We start from the raw sequence: 20021 nt of genomic DNA, 5'->3' as shown, positions 1-20021 counted from the left end.
AATCTTTCTGTCCACATGCACAAGTTAGCTACAATGAATTTGACATGCTGACTTATACATTGGAAAATAAATAAAAACGAGACAAAGATGACAATGATCCCTACAACCCCAGAAGAAATTCACATGGGATGCTGCTCTGAAGACAGGCGTATTTCCCAATATGGATACAGGTCTGAGTCTAGAGATCACACTGCCGACTGGACTTTCCCATGTACTTTAACACCAATAACTGTGACTATACCCACCCAAGAGAAGAAGGCGCCCAAAGGATCAGACTCAGGTCAGACTCCACTGGAGATTAAATTATGTAGCGTTTGCCAACCACAGTGATGGCTGTAAGCAAAGTCACAGCTTGTGGTGTTTACGCCTCCTGATGTCTCTTCAGCCAGATTTCCTTTCAAAGAGAGACCCCTTCAATTCCAATTCCAAGGGATTGGTCAGGAATTGCTGGTGCTCTCACAGCCTCCCAACTGAAAGGTTTTTGGTCATTTTTATCTTTAGTAATCCCTGTTCACCTTTGAGTTCTGGTCTCTCCTCTCAGAGTAGGTTTTCTGCATGCTTCTGTCCAGCGTCACCCTCCTACTTCCCAGGTGCCACTGTCCTCGGATATCTGGGGCGATGGTGGTAATTGGGGAGGCAGAGGCAGAAGGCCTGAGAGTCTCCTGTCCCCACCGCAGACCTTTTCCTGCTGGTCAGCGGTTATTCTACAGGCTATAGGCGATCATCTATGCCTCAGACACCCTAAGCCCATTCCCATCTCAGTGACTATCCTGCTTTTTAAGTGTTCTCATTCTATGATTCTGTCTTCCTTTCCTGGGGCACTTTTGAAAAAGCAACGGGAGAAGGCAGAGCTTAGGGGCAAGTAGCTTCAGTGTCAGCTAGACTTGATTCTAACTCTAACTCTGTTAGTGCTGAGAAGATGTGGGGCAAGTTAATCTTTTCTAAATTTCAGTTTCCTTACCCAAAAAATGGATGTTAATATCAACCTTGTATTATCACTGTTGGGATTAAATAAGTTAACATACGTAAAACATTTAGCCTGGCTGGCATATAGCTAGTGGTTAATAAAAGGTAACCATTATCGATCCTTTCATGGACGAGATAAACAAATTCTTTAAGAATACATGATGCTAGTTCCTGACTACAAACCCAAACCAGCAGAGCTATTAGCACAAAGCTGTCTTGCCGTAACGTCATTTAAATGTGTCCTGGAAACAAACCAAATCAACCAACACTAGATGTAGCTGCACTGGGATTTAGTAAGCCAAAGAACTCAGCTCTATTTTTCTGATCTGAACACTGACACTAAGTCATGCCCAGGAGCTAAACTTTGGTGCACGTATGACAAAATTTTTTCAACCAAATAAAATAAGAGAAACTATTTAAACTTCCGAACAAAGGTTGTACTTACTTCCTCATATTTCTTTTCCTACGTTTCCTGGAAACTTATTTTAAATAAATAATGTAAACTTCAAATATTATAGAACTTCTAAGGAAAATGTTTCACATTAACCTTGATATTCTATTAGTTTTGTTTTTGTTATATTTTTATATACTTATATATTTAAAAATTACATTTTAAATTTATACTACATATTTAAAAATATAAAGACTCACCTGGGTATTTCAATACTTTGCTGACAATGTGGTCCGTTGGACCACATCACATCCAAATCTCTCAGCTAGAGTGCCAGGAGGGTATAATGGGAGCATCGTTCTTTCTGCTGTATCCCTAGCCCTTTATACGGTACCTGGCATACATGTGCACACCATAAGTAAAGAATAAATGGAGACTGACAGAGCAAAATCATCGGGGAAAAAATCCTTCACTTTTCTATACTACTGTTTACTAGAATTTCTGAAATATGCTGAGCCTGTGTAGTTGCATGAGGCCCCTTGGCTTAATGCTTTGTTGTTACCATCTTAAAATTCATAGTTTTGAAACATGGGGCTTTACAATTATGTAGTTGTTCCTGCCTGATATTTTACAGAAATTTAAAGTTCTTTTATTAAGAAATCAGGGCCAGGTGCAGTGGCCTATAATCCTAGCACTCTGGGAGGCCGAGGAGGGAGGATCATGAGACCCCCATGTCTAAAAATACCCAGGTATTGTGGTGGATGTCTGTAGTAATGCAGGACCAGAGAATTGAATCCAATAGAGTCTCACCAACGATTATAGGGGAAGGAATTTTACTTGCTTGTAGGGTGGGAAAACTCAGCAGGCCTTACAGTAATCAGCCCCCTGATCACTCTGTCTCTGTCCTTTTATTGAACACACAAGTAGACAAAGGATTACCATATTATTACTCATTGGAGGTGTCAAATCACATGCAGGGTTTACAGAAGCAGAAGCAAGCAGCAAGTATTAGTTTCAAGGATCCAGGATGCTAAGTTTTACACATTCTTAAGGGTTGAGTTACACCATGGGGAGGACCTGGCAGGAGTGTCCTTGGGCTTCTCTCAGCAGCCTTTGTTTTTTAGACTTTACTTTTTCTGGGTATCCTCCCTCAGTAGTCCCAGATACTCTGGAGGCTGAGACAAGAGAATCACTTGAGCCCAAGAGTTTGAGGTTGCTGTGAGCTGTGATGCCACAGCATTCTACCAAGGGCAAAAAAGTGAGACTCTGTCTCCAAAAAAAAAAAAAAAAGATTAGAATTTTTTTCAATCTTTTTTTTCCAAGGAACATGTATTACATATAAAGAAAGGTAATTTTAGTTGGATAGAATTGATATTTCCCTCCTTCTTTTCCTTGAATCTACTTCTAAGGTTCATTTATCTTAGGATTTTGTGATCCATTTAGGTTCCTGTCTTTCCCACTAGACTGGTGCTTCTCAAAAGCAGAGATAGGACTTCATTGTTTTTCTTTTCTCAGCATTTTGCACGGTACCTGGCATGTAGTAAGTGGCAATAAATACTGAATAAGCAAATAAATAAATGATCACAAATGATAAGTCTCTAAATGGCAAAAATTCAGGCATCGGTAGTAATGGGGGGAATAGGCAATCCATTAAAATATAAAAGCCCCTTAAGTCTCATATTAACGTAACATCACCAAGCCTCTAGACTAAGCCTGCAAAACACAATCCAGCTAAGTTTTACTAAATTTCTGTATATCCTTAACACGAAAGTCCACATTATGTTTAGAGGGTCAGGCTGTTTTTCAACTGCTTTTATATCCTATGAATGATAAGAAACAAGTGACTACCTATTCTGACAATCTAGCTTTGTCATGTACGTAGGAATGATAGAATGTAGAGGCAGGATTCAGAAACTGCTTTGACGAGAGATTGATGGTTGAGCTGTCTGTATTTTGAAAATGGCCTTCAAAAACTGTGGCCAGAGTCACATGCCTGCTAAGACGCCGAAGAGGATGGTATTGTTGATTGCATTCAGTTCAGTTAGAATCAGCGTTCTGGCAATTATTTGGGAAAAGACTACAAGCTGGAGGGTTGCAGTTTGAGCAACCTTAGAGGGTTTAAATACATTCAAACTCAGTTTTGATCAAACGTGGGAGATGTAAGTGAATTTGAATTTAGTTGCTATCATTTATACATGCAGAGATTTCACTTAAGTTCAAATTTTTGACCTCTTTTATGAAGTCAGAAGGCAATAAGTGTGTGGCATTTTTAAGTGGTAGCAATGGGGGAGCACCTCAGTTTGCTATCCTCTGGTCACTCCTGATCACATCCTCAGCCCTGAAGCTGTCAGGCAGGGTTCCTGCACACCCAGCACATCTCACTCGTGTTTGTTACCTGCCCAGAAGTGAAGGGATGAGAGTGCAGACAGATGAAATAATCTTCTAAACTATCTGGTTCCCTCTAGTCTAGTCTACTGATCAAAGTGGTCTCCATGAGTAGTAATGCAGGATTCTTAGAGTATCACTTCCCTTCTCTAACAATTCCAATGACTCCTCCTTAACTACAACAGGGGTTAGCAAAAGATTAGTTTTCTTTTAGTTTTTGCTAAAGAAAACTTAGCAAAAGTTTTCTTTAATAAAGGGTCAGATAGTATATATTTTAGACTTTACAGGCCGGATGGCCTCCATTGTGACCACTCAACTCTCCCTCTGTAATGTGACAGCAGCCATAAGATAAAATATGTGCTTGACCAGGCAATGCTATATTCTCATAAACTTCATTGACAACCACTGGCAGTGGCCAAATCTGGCTCATAGGCTGTAGTTTGCTAAACCTGGACTAGTGTACGTGATTCAAATTCTTTAGCCTGTTTATTCAGTTCTCACATTCTAAACTTAGCTTATTTGCCTATCTTACCTTGTCAGACCCAGCCAAATCTGTTGTGGCATTGATGGCATGGCAATTAAATTAGCTGAGTGTCCTTTGACAAGTCACTTAACCCTCTGAGCCTCAATTTCCTCATCTCTTAAAAGTGGGAGTAATACCACGCCTAAATAACACAGGTTCTGTGAAAATGAGCGAAAATACCTCATGTGGTTACTCCAAGTATCCTTCCCTCCCCTTCACTTGTGTATAGCTCGCCCTTCTTTGTACATGGCATCTTGCTTTTGCTGTGGTCTCAATCACTATCTTACTCATTCCCATGTGTTCAAATTCTTCCCATTCTTCTATTCCCAGCTTAAGTGCTAATGTCACAAAAGCTTCCTTCATCTCTCTTGGCCAGAAGTAATTACTCCTTTTCTCAAGTGAAAAAGCACTTTGTGCCTCTTAAGGTACTTAGGGCTTTTCATCTTAGAACTGGGTAGGTGTCTTATTTCCCTTACACCACTGGATCCACTTGAGGAAAAAGACTAGGTCGCGTGCAAGTTTGGGCTCCCTCCTGTTCCTCTATCTAGCACTAGGCTATGTATGTCGGTTCTTAGTTTGCTAAATACCCAGAGTTGTAACATAATTCGTTTGGGGGCTTACTGTTGGGGGGGAAAACATAAAAACATTATAAAAAGCTCATTCCAGTTATAGAGTAACTTATTTGAATCTTAAAAAAGGGTACTTAAGGCCACCTAATTATGCTAAATATTATATATATTATAATATATAATATATGCTATATATTATATCTGTTACATACTATAATATATATGTATTGTATTATATATATTATTATATGTATGATATATAATACATATATGTATTATACATATATTATATGCATTATAATATATATTATATATATAAACTATGTATATATTCCAGGATTCCTAAAAGTATCTGCATTACTTTGCCCACAAGGAGAGTGAGACAGCAGAGGTGTTGCATAACTTTGTCCTGAGTCTGGTATTTGCTTCTTACATGTAGGAGGCAAGAACTTTTTAGCATTGTCAAAGGAAACCTACAGGTTCGTTTCTGGCTACATATGTGCTCAGCTTCCTCTTTGGCTTAATTGTTTATGGACTTGTTTTTGTTTCTACCCTAGATGTTGGCTTGATTTCTATTTCTGGTTTAAATATTTATTCTCGAATATTGCTCATAGTTGCTTTTGATTTCTCAGTGGCAAGTACCTTGACTTGATTTTAAGTGTATATGGCAACTTCTATAAAAGAGACCAGCAGTGGGGAAAAAACATACAAATATGTTGAGAGAAAGAAAATACTTATTCTCGATTCATAAATGCCTCAGTAAAATTTTTGAAAACCTTATCTTTCCCCTCCTCTAGTAAGAGCATACACACTCTTTAAGGAGCCCCAATAAATAGACAGCGCTTCCACTGTCTCCTGAGGAAAGACACAGCGTGAGATGGGGCAGGGAAACCCGTCTTCTGATGCTCCTGCCTCGTCTTTTACTCTACAGCACTGTTTTTCAATCTTTTCAAAAAAATCTCATATCACATTTGAGCCTATAGTTAAATTTCCATGGCACACTGAAAATATGTTGATATAAAAAAAGAGTTAAAAAAAAAGAGTGTACTTACAGTACTTTGAACCTCTTTTGAAAATAATTTAATTAATGACCTTTAAAAATTTTCGTGGTACACCTAAGATCCTCTCACTGCCACTCCATTCTGGTTGAAGGTCACTGCTCTGTAGAAGTGGTTTGTAATTTTGGTTTCATATCAGAACCACCTAGGAAAAGAGTTCTGCTTCCATTTAGAATGGAGAAAGCTGGGAGAACACAGTAACAATGAAAAGAGCTGGATAATGCACAAAATCATAATTTTTCTTCAACTGCAAGGGTCACAGCAGCGAGGTGAGCTGTGTTCCAAGAGCAGCATGCCTTTCCACTGGAGGCTTAGGCTTCCCACTCTCACAGCCTCATTTTGGGGGCCAGCCTCTGGCTGGGCACACTCTGGCGGCACACGCCCACGGACTGTATTGATTTATATGTCTGCAGATAAGTCAGACCAATTCAGAATCCAGCCATCTACTGGACTGAGGAAGGGCAAGGTAATTCACTTGACATTCAGAATTTTATTGGTTCATGGTGTACACGGCAGAAAATACTGAAGTCATCACTAAGTTTATAACAGGGAGTCCTTTCATTTTTGAATAAAGGGATTGAGCACACTGGCCAAATGTGGTAAGCGAGATGTTGAGAAAGTGGGGCGGGTGGCGTTCAGACTGTTCTGTCCTTTTTGTCACTATTGAGAAAACTAAGAGTTTAGAGCAGTGCTTTCAAACTGTCAAAGCTCCTTACTGTGCTTCGGGGAGAGAGGCTGAACTAAAGGACTGTCTACATGTCAGCCTCTGCAAGTCCTGCTTCCATGGGAAATGCTTTATACTTGGTTTTAGATACTGGTATTTCATGTATATATTCATTTGAACAAAAGACCTCTGCTTTTTTTTTTTTTTTTTTAAGTTGGATAACTTCTACGTGCTGAATTTAACAGAACCTATGGCAGGTCCTGGGGAAAATAAAAAACCAACCTTCCTCCTCAGGAGAGTGCCAAAAGAAAGCTTTTTCCTAAAGCGCTATTCAGGAATACCTTAGCGATGGGCACCTAATTTAAGAAATTAAGTCCTTGTAATAGGGTGATTCGTCTGTCATAGCCACAGATAGCAGATAAAACATCAAATATACAAAAATTACAACATGACTAGCTCTACCTTTCTCCTTTGCTTGTTACTTTCCACATATGTTCTAAGCCTGTGAGATCATTAGTGTCTGGCAGATACAGACAGGCACAGTGGGGACAGACCGAGATGAGCCAACATGTTGGAAATAAGTGGGGTACCTATTTGCTTTCCTCTCATAAAAGCAAGAATTACCTCACATTCCATTATGATTCACCTTATTTACCGTCTTTCCTGGCATTTTGCTTGCTCTTCCTAATTTCTGCTCTGTTCTATTTTCCAATTTCTGTTTGCATCCTTGGCTTTTAATACCCTCAGAATGAAAATCAAATAGATCTATCTTAGTACGCCCTGCTTAAGGTTCCCCGTTATTTAATTATGTGACTGTAATTAATTTACTGGGGTGTGTGATTTGCTCTTTCCCCCTTCCTTTCTTTCCCATTCTGCATCTCTGTTTGGTATGTCAACCTAATAAGACAGTCAACCTATTAACTTTTGAATAACTCTTAAGTATGATGACAGGTTATATTTTTAACGAAGAAATGTCATGTGGGCTGACAAACTAGTCTCAAATCATGGCTCACATTGAGATCTATACTCTCAACAGTGGGGTTAATTTTTAAACAGTGTTTAAAAATAGGTAAATGGCTCTTGGAAAAATAGTATTCTCTTTGGAATGTTGGTGGTATGGTCAGAAATTCTCCTAAATGATAATGATCAATTCATTTTACCAAGTTGGGAAAATATAATCTGGTGATATCAGCAGGGCATACTTGTTAATAAATTACTTTTTTTTTCTATTGCAGACAAAAGAGTCCAGGAAGTGACTTTAGGAAAACAGAAGTTTCAACCTATAGTGCTAGTAGCTTCAGAGAAGCAGTCCAATCAGCCATCTAGCATAATATGCCTGCAAACAATAACTGAAGGACGGGAATGAGGGAGGGGGGAGGAGGAATGGGGGGGATGACGGAGGGGAGGGGAATTGAGGGGGGAAAGGAGAAGAGGGGCAGGGATTGATGTGCTCCCATTGAATGGGCACAATGTAAAGGTATATGGCACAGCTCTTGGGTATAGGACACAACTACCTAACAAATACAAATATTGTAACCTAGTTGTTTCTACCCTCACATTAACCTGAAATAAAAAAAAAAAATCCAATAATTGCACGGCTCTGATCATGCATATCTTTTCATCTAAGACACTCAAAGTCTATGGCTTTGGAAACAGGCAGGAGAAGGCAAAGAAAAAAAAGAGGTTTTGAGAAAATTGGTGTATGAAATGCATGCTGGGAAAAACATGAAATATGACCAGTTATAATGTGAATCTCTTCAAAGAAGACTTTAATGTCACTCATCAGTAAAGAAGGAAAGCTACAATAATCTAGAAAGTGGACAAGGTATGATTTGTGTGTCAGTGTGTAATGAGTGTCTAGTACAGCATGTCACAGGGAATTCTCAAATTCCCTACAAAGAAGGATGACCGAAACTGAAGGTCCCAACCACTGCACCACTAGACTTATCCTAAAATGTAAAGACATACGATCTGAATCCCTTTAAAAAACACAGGAACTGTTTATTCTAATGACTATTCTGAAATACATGGGGGAACATGATGAACAAAGGAACATAAGAAAAACATGCCTTTGTCACTGGCACAGTTAATTCTGGCCTAGGGTCCTTTGAATGGTGGGTACGGCTTTTGTGGTATGGAAAAGGTATTGCCATCTACTGCAGATCACATCTACAAAATAAATGACTTGCCATTTTGACGACCCAATGTGGGTAGACTTTCCCAGTCATTATTAGGGCATGTTCTCCTATAAACTAAATGATAGAATTTTTATGAAATGTCCTTGTAGGAGAAAAAAAGCAGAGAAAAGATAGAAGGAGCTACAAAGATGAAACACAAACTTGCTATTCACACTTTGGCCTTGATCTCTTTGCAGCCTTGAACTAAGTAAGATGAGGCTGGGTCACAAGGAACAGTACACAGAGCTTGGGAAGGTATGGTAGTGGCCTTTTGCCTCAGAAAACCCAGGATCACAAAATTTATGGCACTTTGGATGCAAAGGATCAGAGGCAACATTTTGATATATTTCACTTTAGGATTACCTAAAACACAATTGGTGTTAAATCCCAAGGGCTGTTTTTAATGCCGTGCTTTCACAAGGACACGACTACATTCAGCCATCTCTCCTGTCACTGCCTGATCATCTGAACATCAGAAGGAAGCCTTGTCTACTCTGTGAAGTTTATTTGGGTCCTCAAGTCTCTACAAAGTACTGAATACAATTCATTGAGTCAAACTATTTCTCCACAAGCAGTGGAAAGAGGGACTAATGTCTTGCTCTAGTTCTAAATAAGTGCAATCATGACCTTCTTGTCAGGACTCCCTCACTAGGTACGTGTGAATTCTTGACATAACTGTCACACATAGTTAACAGTTATAAAAGTCAATGACATAAGTAAAGTCACTCTCCACTATTGGTAAAAAAATATAAATAAATAAAATGGACATCAGAAAGACCACACTCATTAACTCATCAATGTAAAGGGAAATTTCTTCCTCACCACGGCAGCTGATGAAAACATCATTGACTAGTCTACATGGAATGTTTCCAACGGGTAAAAAAATAACACTCAGAGAAAAGAGCCACAGACAATATGCAATAATAGGTGACCCAGGGTAACATGGTTATTCCAGGCAGGGCCACAGACCTACACAGACACACACTCTCCTATGCTCATTCTCTCTTCAGAGTTTGACTCTTAACCCTGGATCCACCTCACAGCAGCCACAGCCAGACAGGAAAGTAATACAGGTCTAAGGCTTAGCAACTTACACATCAGAATTTGACCTTTAAAAGTTATTCTGTGATAAATTATCCTATCACTTCAACTTCCTAAATTGGACAATTTTCCCTACCCTATTCCCAAATAAGATGTTTTTCTATTTACAAGAAGTCCTCTTAGAGAGGAAATTTCACCAGCTCTACAAATCAGCCACTTAATAGTTTCTGCGGAGATTGCTTGTAGTACCCAAATACACTTTGACTTCAAGTGATTAATGGCAGAACAAAGGCCACTTCCCTCCGCAGAGCTTCTCCCCCAGGCCGCAGGAGAGTGGAAGTAGGTGGTGGTGGTGGGGGCCCTGGACTTACCCTGGAATGCACCATCAGTTAAAGCCAATCACTCTGCACTTGGTAGACATAACACTGGAGCCAACCCTGCGATTTAGGTGCAGAGTGAAAGGTAACAGCATTCTATTCATTTCCTCCTCCAGGGAGAGGCCTCTGGGAGACAGCTTGGAAACTGCCGTCAGCCCTGTGTCATAAATTTGCAAATTTATTTGAAATGTCCTGTCTTCACTATCAGGGACTGGATAATGAAGACGTGAATGTGCTTGTCGATGCCAACTCCCCCTTGTTTGGTTTTGAAAACTGTATCACCTACCAAGTCTCACCAAAAACTAGAACTGATCAGGATCCTGTTTGCATGTGTGACTAGAACAATAGGGTAAAAAAACAGGGGAGACTGTCTGGAGCAGGGAGCCTCGCTGGCGCCCCTGAAATCATACTGCCCAGGCAGCCCCTTACAGCATCTGTGCCCAAGGCGGGAGCTGTCAGGAGTACCACAGATAAGTAATTTAGAAATATTCTAGCTGAATGAAGGAGATTGAATTTGGGTTTCCACTGTGCTCTGCCAAGCTAGGGAAACAGAGTGTGAACAGACGCTCTCTGAGGTTCTGATTGGAACCCTAAAGAAGTTGGAGGCTTGGCACAGCCGTGAATCCAAAGGATCTTCACTTCCTTGTTTTTTTCTATTTTTTTAATATAATGAAAGTAATATTAACCCCTTAGTTAATATTTCTTGTTCTGAACGAACATGTCTATCCTCATTAACAAAGCTATTCAGGTTTGAGATTCTTGGAAAAAAGGGGCCCATAAATGTATCCCATGCTGATACATTTAGGGAATTCTACCACCATTAACCAAATCAATACAATTTTTCATCTATCAGCAGCAGTCAGCCAATCTTGTAATGAGTTGGAACATGACAAAAGAAAACACAGTGATCATTTATTTGTTCAACCAATATTAACTGAGCACCTACTCTATACAAGGAGACACACGGGCTGTAGGGAAAACCAGCAGTGTGAGACCTGGCACTCATCTTCTAGAGGCCTACTCTTTATTTAAAAGAGAAAATGTCCATACCCAAATGAATGAAAAACCAATCACCAAATGCTGAAATGAAGACACAGTAAATCCCCTTTACTGAGAAAAGATAGCTCACAGAAGTTAGAGAAAGCGTAATGAAGAGTGCAGTATGTGATCACTGGATCAGTTTCTCCCAGAATAGAGTTTCACAGCTTTGACAGCACTTGAGACATCATAGACACTTTTATAGTACGCGTTTAAATCAACCTCATGATAAATATGTTTAAAGTACACTCCTGCACTGTGTGGCACTGCAGTCAAAGATCACGTGTACAACGGTGATCCCACAGATTATAATGGAACTGAAAGATTCCTATTACCTAGTGATGCTGTAGCTACTGTAACATCGTAATGCAATAACATTGTTTTTATAAGTTTAGTGTAGACTAAGTGTTTATAAAGTCCATAGTAGTGGACAACACCATGCCAGGCCTTCACATTCACTTACCACTCACTCACCAACTCACCCAGAGCAACTCCAGTCCTGCAAGGTCCATTCACGGCAGGTGCCCTTACAGGTGCACCATGCTTATCTTGTGTATCAGATTTTTACTATATTTTTCCTATGTTTAGATATATTTAGATACACAAATACCTACCATCTGTTACAATTGCTTACAGTATTCAATACAGTAACATGCTGTGCAGGTTTATAGCCCAAGAGCAATAGGCTACACCCACAGTGTAGGAGTGCAGCAGGCCTGGACTATCCAGGTTTGCATGAGCACACTCCAGGACGATGTTCCCACAATGACAAAATTGCCTAACAATGTTCTCAGAATGTGTCCTCTCTGTTAAGTGAGGCACGGCTGTATGCATTTAAATTAAGTGCTGCAAATTTATATTACAGTGATGTGCAAGAACATGAGAGACTAGTGGACCCGGCACTCAGAGAAGGACATGCAGAAAAGAGCCAGGGAAATAGGCTGATCCCAGGAACCATGCTGTGTGATTCCTCTGAAATGTGTATTGAATCTCCCAAGTTCATTCCTCTGCAATGTGACTTCTCAGGATGTTCTTACCTTCTTTCTTTACTTAGTAGCTGAATTTATCTGCTCAATGCTCAGCTCATTTTCTAAAGTTGCAGGAAATTAGAGTTGGGAAAGACTTGCAAGAACCTTTAAGTCCAGGAGATCTTAAACTTGGCTGAATATAAGAATTGCCAGGGAGGTGTCCTCTTCTCTCCCAGCTCCCAAGCTTTTGGTATATTTAAATAAGAGGCATGTATGAAGGCAACCACACAGAAATGTATTCCTGCTCTGCCATCTCTGTGGAAAGCTTCTAAAACAGCAGAATCCTAGGCTTCAATCCATAGTGCCAGTTCTCCAGCTGCCAATCCCCAGCATCTCCCCTGCTGGCTTCTGAATCTCCCCTACAACTCTCTGCCTACAGTCATCCAGTCATCTGTAGGCTAAACATCTTCGCAAAGCCTTCCCTGGCATCTGTATTTCCTCGGGATAGTTTCCTCCTCCAACTCTTACATTACCCAGGATCTCCAATGCTCACTGAATATCACTGTAACTCTGTTGTGAGCTCCCTTCCATGTCAGTGGGTCTATACTGGGCCCTGTGGCAGAGCACACCCCCTACAAAATTCCACAAGGAACAGGTTTATGTTCTAGAGGTGGAAATAGGTTTATGGAACCTGTTTATGGAGTGTGCTCATGTAAACGTGGACAGTCCAGCCTGCTACACTCCCGGACTGTAGGTGTAGCCTATTGCTCTTGGGCTATAGTCCTACACAGCATGTTACTGTATTGAATACTGTAGGCAACTGTAACATGATGGTAGGTATTTGTGTATCTCAATATATCTAAACATAGGAAAGATACAGTAAAAATCTGATATACAAGATAAGAATGGTTAGGAACAGGTTTATGTTCTAGAGGTGGAAAGAGACACATATACTTCCAAAATAAGTTGGAATAAATTAAATCCTAAAGGATGGCAAGAAAAAAATGCTGTCGGAGACCAGAGGAAAAAGCAGTTCTATGTAAGGGCGAGTTCAGATTTCTAGAGAAGCCGGATCTGAATGCAGTCCTTAAAGGATGACAACCAGGGACAATGAAATATGAAGAAATTTTCCAATGAGAACACAAGGCTAGCAGGAGCAGGAGTGAGAAAGAGTGAGTGGCCATTGTGATGGGTGCGGGGGTGGGATGGGGCTATAGGAAATGAGGCTGGAGAGTGATTTTAGGGCAGGTTCTCAGAGGGTCATGCTATACTTTGGGAGAAAATAAGGGGCATTTCAAGAGCTTAAGCTTTAGTCAAAAAAGCCCTAGGTCTTTATCCCCATCCCGTTGATTATTAGTTAAACTGTGATGTTTGAAAATTCATTTACTCTCTCATGCTTAGTTGCAGAACAGCAATAAACCTCTTCGGGGCTGTTGTGAGGACCTAATAAGTTAGTAAATAAAAGTACCAGCCATAGGCAATTCTTGTTCTCCTTTATTTCATGAGCAATGGAAAACAATAGAATATGTTTAAAGAGATGAATGTGATCTAACTTCTGTTTTAGAAAGATAGTTGGAGGCAGTGATAAGGGACATCACAGAGGAAATAGAAGAGTGAGAAGGGTATTTCAATCATCCAGGCAAGAGATGATGAGATCCTGACCCAGGGCAGAGCCACTGCGAATATAAGACAAAGGCGGCGACCCACTGAGTGGGCAAGACGGAGAAGAGTCTGAAGAAGATGGAAAAGGAATCTCACAGCATTGAAGATAATTCAGGTTCCAGCTCGCCTTCGCTACTAAGAGGAGGATAGTGTTCCCATCAAAAGTTAGGAAACCTAAGAGGACTGGGTCTCAGCTGGGACAGAACAATTCCCAGCTGGGGCATACTAAAGGGCAGATGCAGGCCGGGCCCCCGTGGTGATGTTCAGAGTGCAGGAGATTTACATCCAAAACTGAGAGAGGAGGTCACTTCTGTGTAGGAAGACTCAGGAGGCCTGGGCAAAGGTGAGGCTGTGAGAATAACTGAGACTAGCTACAGAGAGGGATAGAGCAGAAAAATAGGAACACAGAGACCTGAACTGCAGGAAGGTTCACACATAAGGAATAGAAGAGAATGGGGAGCAAATGGAGGACCTTTACAGGAAGAGACTCAGTGTACTAGCAAAGCAATAGGGCATTTCAAGATAGAAGAAGCCATCCTCAGTGTCAAAAACTAGCAGTGGCAGAGAGTTAGAAGGAGCCATTTGTTTTCACAATTAGGAAATGTGGCCACGTCTGCTAATGGTCTCGACATGCCTTTCTCATACTTCCTTTAATAACGGAACCCAGGAATCTTTATCTGGGCACAGAGCTCCCAGATAACCCTTCATTTCCTGGACTCCTTGCCTATGGCCATGAGGCTAATCTGCCCAATGAGCTTAATGTAGAAGTGATGTATGCACCTTCCAGCTCATGCTATTAAAAGGAAAGGGTGTGCCCTTCCCTTCTCACTGGCTGTGCTGGTGGTGGACGTGACCTGAGCCATCTACGACCTTGGGAACAAGGACCACACCTCAAGAACAGCAGGCAGGAATGAGAAGGAAACTGCATCCCTGACATCTCAACTCCTTGAACTCGGATTGTTATGCAGGAGAAAAATAACTTTTTTCTTTGTTTAAGTACGTTATTTTGGTCTCCATTATGGCAGATAAGACTTTACCCTTACTGATATGGGAAGGAGTGTGTGGTAAGGAAAAGTAAAGAAATGAATATAAACTCTTCTTTTAAAAGAAGCTTGAGGAGAAAAGAGATGGAATGAGAGTTTCAGAGGAAAGAGGAACAAGAGATGTGTTCTGTGTGCAAAAAAATCAAGGATCCTATAATACTAACCATTTTTTATTCTATCTCCTCTCCTTATTTATGGTCTATTTTGAATTTGGTGGAAGTATTTTTTAATTACTGCTTGGGAAATAAGGTTTTCTTCTTTGTGATTATTATAATTTGTCAGTTAGATGTTTGGGGGGCAGTTACTGTGTGTATACTTGCACAGAACTGCTTTCAGATATGACGTAGAGAAAATCAAAGTTTTGCCAATTACCGAGGGAGTGACTATTTGTATTATTAAAGGATTCCTTTAAAATATAAAGTTGCTTTGGAGGTAAGTATATACAAACCATGTAACTTATACAGTGGAGGGCCAGGGAAAAGGAAGTTAGCTTATTGGAAGTTACTGAAATGATTATGTGTGTCTGCCTGTAGGAAAGCAGAATTCAATAAGAATTTTACCTTGTGGAGCTTTTTCCCAGCATAACTTTTCATGTAAAGAGAAGAATTCCTGCAGGGTCTACACTGCAATCAATGCTTCCTTTATGGGTTACAGGATGGCCTCTCTAAGTCCCCAATTCTTGCTCTTAAAGTGACTTGAGCAATAGGGAGCTCTGAGAAGAGGCTTCAGGATGAGCCTACAACAGCTGTGAGCGCTGCTGTCAAGGGTATGGCAGTTGCTTAATGAACTATAATATCTGCAAGTAATACACTTAAAATAAATACCCTGTTAGTATTTAGCCGGACAACAAACAAAACAAAAAACCCAAAGTCACCATCCATTCCCCCATGGTATAAATTATAATTATGGGTATAGTGAAATTTCTTATTTGCATTTCACATTTTGGTGGAGTGAAGAATGAAAGTCTGATTTTCAACTCTCCTTCTAGAAGTCTTTTTTATACTTGAGCACTGCCTGTACCCAGAAGGGGTCTGAGAAGGGACTGATGTCCTTCTTGCGGGGTGTCTTGATTTGGGGCTCAGGATAAAGACTGGATGGGCCACAGACTGAAGCTACCACTGACCAGACTTTGGATTAAGATTGTTCTTTTTAAGCACCAAAGGAAGCAGGAAAAGCTTTATCTTTCTCTGCTGCACCCCTTTTAATAAAAGGATTTGTTCTGTAAAATTTGGATTCAGTCAAAAGGCCATCCTCAAGGATCTAGAAGGCTACTTGTGGCCTCAAGGATTCAGATGGCCACATGTGGACCCAAGGCCACAGGCTCCTCAGCTGATAGCATGTAAGGATTTTGAATTTGTGCCTGGATGCAGAATTTTTGCTCTTTTGCCTAAGACTGGCTTAAATACCAAGGAAAATTGAATACCATTAATATATCATCACATGGCAGATTACTCTTCTAATAATGTAGTTAATCTGCAGATAAACCAAATTCCCCACTACTCAGTTGCAGAGACACTGCCCTGATACCAGTGATAGGGTTTATTGTTCACTCATAGGGCACAAGAACACTGGTCATTTTTATACAGTCATTTGTGTGTTTAGAGATTGTTCTAGATTTTATGAGGGGCAGTTGTCACCGAGTTATGTAGATACATCCATCTCAACTTTGCACCAAGATAACCTGTATCCATGAAAACCATACTAAGTAGAAAAAGAAATAAATATTCTCTACCACCCCAAATTAACCTCAAATAACCTAAAGTAATTTGCAACACTTGCATTTCATTTAGAAGTAGTTTAAACAAAACATCATTTGACGCGCAATCTGTCTCTTTGAGAATACTACTGCTGATTCTTAATTTTTCTTGATAATTTTGGGAGTATTAGGTGGCCTTCAAATATATTTAAAAATCAAGCAGTTGAATTTCCTCTTACGGGATCTCAAAATAAAGAGTTTTCTCCTTTAAGCTATCAGGTTTTCAATTAGTTGTGAATTTTATTTTTTAAATCAAATATCTTTGTACTATTCTTGTTAATAATGTTATGTTACCTCCTGAAATTTATGGGACTTATGGGATTTCTTCAAGAAGTTTAATTGAAAATTATAGTATCATGTATCATTAAATAGCGTCAAAATGAAGCAACTTTATTGTTTCTTGTTTAATTAAAATAAAACAATTTAGCCTAATTTATCTTACTATAATGAACATGTAATTTTAATTGTCAAAAAGCTAAAATTCTTAGCAGATAGAAGACAAAAAAAAAAAACCCACCCCTCACTTCACAAGAAAACTTGTGGACATTAATCAGTTTGTTTAAATGGTTGATCAGTAACATACTTCACGTGCTAACTTTTCTTAACAAACAGGGTTTCCTAAGCAAGCTGCCTCCAAAAATGTCATCAGTTGTCGTTAACTTTCAGAGACCTTGTTTTAGGTTGGAAACCTTGATGCTGCATCTCACAAAGCATGGCTGGAATGAAGAAACCCCGAAATGGCTAAATGAGAAGAATGGAAAAGGGTCTTGTGAAGTCCTGACCCCGTAAAGGTGTTGGTTTACAGAGTGTGAAGCGGGCAATTCAGCAGCTGCACCCAGGAAGCCACGCCACAAAGGCCTGTGGCTGGGAACCATAGAAAAATCATTTTGAAAGACTGGTGGATACCACCATCATAGCAGACCCACAATTAGTTTGGTCACACTTCTGTGAGGGGGACAACTCCTTATTTTGGAATGCACTTCAGTTTTATTAAACTGAAGAGCAATTAATTACCCTCTGCTGTTTTTTCTAATTTATTTTTATTTTTTGGTTTTAGACCATTCTTTAGGGCCCCAGGGACAAATTCACTATGGGCTATGCTCAAAATCTGAGGGGTAAATTCTTCAGCAAAGGCTGTATGTTCAGACCTGCTGCTGGATTCCCCAGCCTTAAGGTGTGGACCTGAGTGGTGACCGTCAGCTGCTGCCCTGCTATAGGAAGGGGAGCTGGGCTCTCTCAGTTTCACAGGGGAGTTCACTCCATAGAAGCTTATTTTTGCTAAAGGGCTAAATAAATGACTGCAGGACAACAGCAGTGGGTTGGGTACCCAGATTTTTAGGATTTTTTTTCTGTCATTATCAACAACCTATTTTCTTAACAAAGGTACTTGATGGGAAGATGTGCTGATAAAAGTTTTTTGGAAGCTCTTTGACTTCTTTGAAAAGAAAGTTTTTGCTTTTAACTTAAATTACTTGGGAAAATATTATTTTAGAGATTTAGTAACACTGGGTCAACATCTTTAAATTTTGAGACTCTTAAAAGCAGTGTTTTAAGATAAAACATATTAGAATAGGTTGTAGGGTGTGTGTACATACATTACATATATACTTTTTCTTTGATTATGAAGTGAAAAACAAAAATACTGAATTGTGGTATTTCAGGTTTTGTTTGTGAGATACAGATGCTATAATTAAATAAATCATTTCCCTTACTTTGTAGAATTTTTTGCCCCCTTCCATTCCATTTTGAATGACATTCTCATACATCTGTTCCTCAAGAGGAGCAGCAAGGCCCGTCTGAATTTTAAATCCACGACACCCTTATGAAACAGTTGTGACCTGATCACTACAATTTCAAGCAGAAATGCTTTTTTTTTTTTTTGGATCCACAGTGCCAAATTCAGTCTAAGGAGAACGAACACACACACAGATATGCACACACAGACAGCCTACATTCAGAGCTGAGGTTTTTCTCCTACCCCCAACTAATAAAATCAGGAGGCTGCTAGAGGCCGAGCGGCATGCAGTTTGATGTCCCCAGCAGGATACGGAGAGTCAGAAGTGGCGCTGTAAATCCAGTGTGGGGCTTCAACACCATGTGAAGTGTGGCCTGAGTCTCAGAGATTTCCCTTTGATGCAAGTTCAGTATATTAATGGGAAAAGCATTCACTTTTATTTGTCTATACTGTCTGCGACAGCAAGCCTGCCTCATTTAGCCCGGGCCAACATGAAAATACCCAGAGAAGCAATCTGTTGCAAATTAGAACAACTCTCATTTACTAGTTAGTAATTGGAAGGGGTTAAGAAAAGTGTCAGATCACGTAAGTGTATCTGCTTGTGTGGACAGCAAGCTTTCCCCAAATTTCCCTATGGCCCCGAGGCAGAAATTCTTCCTGGATGTCTACTTGATCTGGAAAAAAAATCACCACCTCCCCCAAAATGCTGATGTGTGAGAAATATGCCATCTTGCCAGGCTTGAGAAGGCAGTTTCCAAGACTCCTGAAGGGGAATTAAAATCTTCATTTGAACCTTACCTTTCTTTAGATATGTTTTTACTCTCCCGTTTCCAAATCGTCTTGAAGTCACTGCAGAACTCGTACCATACCATAAACACATAGCTGGGTGTGACGTCCTTCTCACCCGACTTTGGCTTCATCCCAAAATATCCTACTGTCGTTTCAAAACTGCAGCAGGTAGGGGGAGAAATGGAGTGAAGTAGAGTGTGAGAAACTGTCAACACCAAAACCTGTTAAGGCGAGGAGAGAAGACGGTGGGGGCAGTCTCCCACACGCCTGTCCTCCAACACAGGACCCTGGGCTCATGGCTACTGCAATTTTTTTTAAACCTCAGCGGACTTATTTGCCCATGCTGATTTGCCAAGAAATGAAACTTTATTGGGGACACTCTTGGGAACATCTTATCTGTATTAAAAAAACCCCAACAAACTCTGCATGCATCTAGGGGTGTGGATAAAACTTCTTGAGTTTGTTCTTTATGTCAAATCCATGTCTTTTTACTTGCTTTCATTTTGTGTGTAATGATCACATGTAAGACTGATGACAGTCAGTTAGATAGCCCACTGGGAACAATTCATCTATTGACTGTTTCGTGGAAAATTAGGAGAATCAGTTCTACCTTCATTCTGGCATACACGGGTTTGTAATCTTGAATCAATCACTCAGCATGTCTGACTGCCAGTGTTCTCAAGGGGAAAATAAGAAAAGAAACGATCTGATTCCTAAGAGGGTTCCGTTTTAAAGCTTGATAAGAATACAAGCTATCAATATACAGAAATAGAAGCAACTACGGGCATAGCAATGTTTGGATGGGAAAACATTTCTGATTTTGAAAATGATTTCCAATATGGTCAGGAAAAAAACACGGGTCTTTCAAAGTGGATTTTC

General features: G+C 40.1%; 1 protein-coding gene across 2 annotated transcripts in view; it reads right to left on the bottom strand.

The window, feature by feature from the left end:
- FMN1 (formin 1) overlaps window positions 1-20021 on the bottom strand; it is a 370390-nt gene that overhangs the window by 5429 nt on the left and 344940 nt on the right. For both annotated transcript variants that reach the window (XM_003791683.1, XM_003791684.2), the window contains one exon: window positions 19152-19301. In XM_003791683.1, the coding sequence (XP_003791731.1) occupies window positions 19152-19301 (150 nt within the window). The remainder of the gene's footprint in view (window positions 1-19151; window positions 19302-20021) is intronic.

The sequence above is a fragment of the Otolemur garnettii genome, unplaced genomic scaffold (assembly GCF_000181295.1).
Source record: "Otolemur garnettii isolate 467f Iridium unplaced genomic scaffold, OtoGar3 scaffold00050, whole genome shotgun sequence".
NCBI lineage: Eukaryota > Metazoa > Chordata > Mammalia > Primates > Galagidae > Otolemur > Otolemur garnettii.
Note: the sequence above shows the minus strand (reverse complement) of the source record. Positions and strands in the feature narration are given on the sequence as shown.